A 1,610-nucleotide genomic window follows, 5' to 3' on the forward strand; every position below is an offset into this window, starting at 1 on the left:
CAATGCTTGTGCTCATAGACCATCATTCTCAGTGGATACTCACATTTCATCACACCTTGAATTTCATAAACAGGCTTGAGAATCAGAGTACCACAAAAGTCTTCAGGAAATGGATTTGTTGAGTCCCATTTATTTGAAAAATCTGTAAGTTTCACAGTTCGTGTTCTGTTCTTGGGAATCTTCCATTCGACAATCTCTTTTAGCGTATAAATATGTTCATCTTCACATTCATAGAATTCTCCTTCTTGTGACAAAGGCAGAGTAAATGAGTGATTTTGATGATTCCTTAGTACTCCACAGTTCACCCTTATTTCTCCATCGATCTCTTCAACTGAGTTGAGCATGATTTGCTCCCCCTGCTTTATGGTGAGATTCTGTAGTTTTATATCCTTCTGATGATAGAAGCAAGGATGCCCTAGTCTGCTTGTTCCAATATGAATGGTCCTTGTAATTTCTTCCATGCTAAGATACGGAGTTTTATCAGCCACAATCTTAAAAAGACCTAAGAACAGAATTGCACGAATTAGAGTTCTTACAATAACAGTTCTCATAATAAAATCACAAAGATACAGTAATAAAACAAGTACTGTGTAGCTTTTAAAAGCACTGTTCCTCCCTATTCAATAAAGGGCACTGGGAAAATTGGATAACCACATGCAGAAGAATGAAACAGGACCCCTATCTCTCACCACTCACAAAACTTAACTCAGGATAGATAAAAGACTGAAAAGTAAAGCATGAAACCATAAGAATTCTAGAAGAAAATGTAGAGAAAACTCTTTTAGATATCGGCCTAGGCAAAAAATTTATGAAATAGATCCCAATGGCAATCACAGCAACAACAAAAATAAATAAATGGGGCTTGATTGAATTGAAAAGTTTCTGCACAGTAAAAGAAAAAATGAACAGAGCAAACAGACAATCTACAGAATGGGAGAAAATATTCACAAACTATACATCCAATAATGGGCTAATCTCAAGAATCTACAAAGAATTCAAACAAATCAGTAAGAAAAAAACAACCCCATTAAAAAGTGGGAAAAAGACATGAACAGAACTTTTTCAAAAGAAGATAGACAAATGGCCAACAAACACATGAAAAAATGTTCTACCTTACTAATCATCAGGGAAATGCAAATTAAAACCAAAATGAGATATCACCTTACCTCTGTTAGAATGGCTTTTATTAAAAAGTCCAAAAAAGGTGTTGGCGTGTATGAAGAGAGAAAGGAATGCTTATACTCTGTTTGGTGGGACTGCAAATTAGTACAACCTCTATGGAAAACAATATGGAGATTTCTCAAAAAACTAAAAGTAGACCTACCATTCTATCCAGCAATCCCACTACTGGGTATCTACCCAAAGGAATAGAAGTTATTTTGTCAGAAAGACACCTGAAGACAGTAGAATGTTTATTGCGGCACAATTCACAATCGCAAAGATTTGGAATCAACCTAAGTGCCCATGATTTCATGAGTGAATTAACAAAATGTGGTACATATATTGGCTGGGTGCAGTGGCTCACACCTGTAATCCTAGCACTCTGGGAGGCTGAGGTGGGAGGATCACTTGAGGTCAGGAGTTTGAGGTTGCTGTGAGCTAGGCTGACA

At 36.6% G+C, this 1,610-nt stretch overlaps 1 protein-coding gene across 1 annotated transcript in view; it reads right to left on the minus strand.

Moving 5' to 3' along the window:
- THEMIS (thymocyte selection associated) overlaps positions 1-1,610 on the minus strand; it is a 163,805-nt gene that overhangs the window by 128,823 nt on the left and 33,372 nt on the right. Inside the window, exon 2 of the mRNA XM_012660821.1 lies at positions 44-502. Coding sequence (XP_012516275.1) covers positions 44-461 — 418 coding nt within the window. The 5' untranslated portion in view covers positions 462-502. The remainder of the gene's footprint in view (positions 1-43; positions 503-1,610) is intronic.

Source organism: Propithecus coquereli, unplaced genomic scaffold, assembly GCF_000956105.1.
Source record: "Propithecus coquereli isolate 6110/MARCELLA unplaced genomic scaffold, Pcoq_1.0 Scaffold68, whole genome shotgun sequence".
NCBI lineage: Eukaryota > Metazoa > Chordata > Mammalia > Primates > Indriidae > Propithecus > Propithecus coquereli.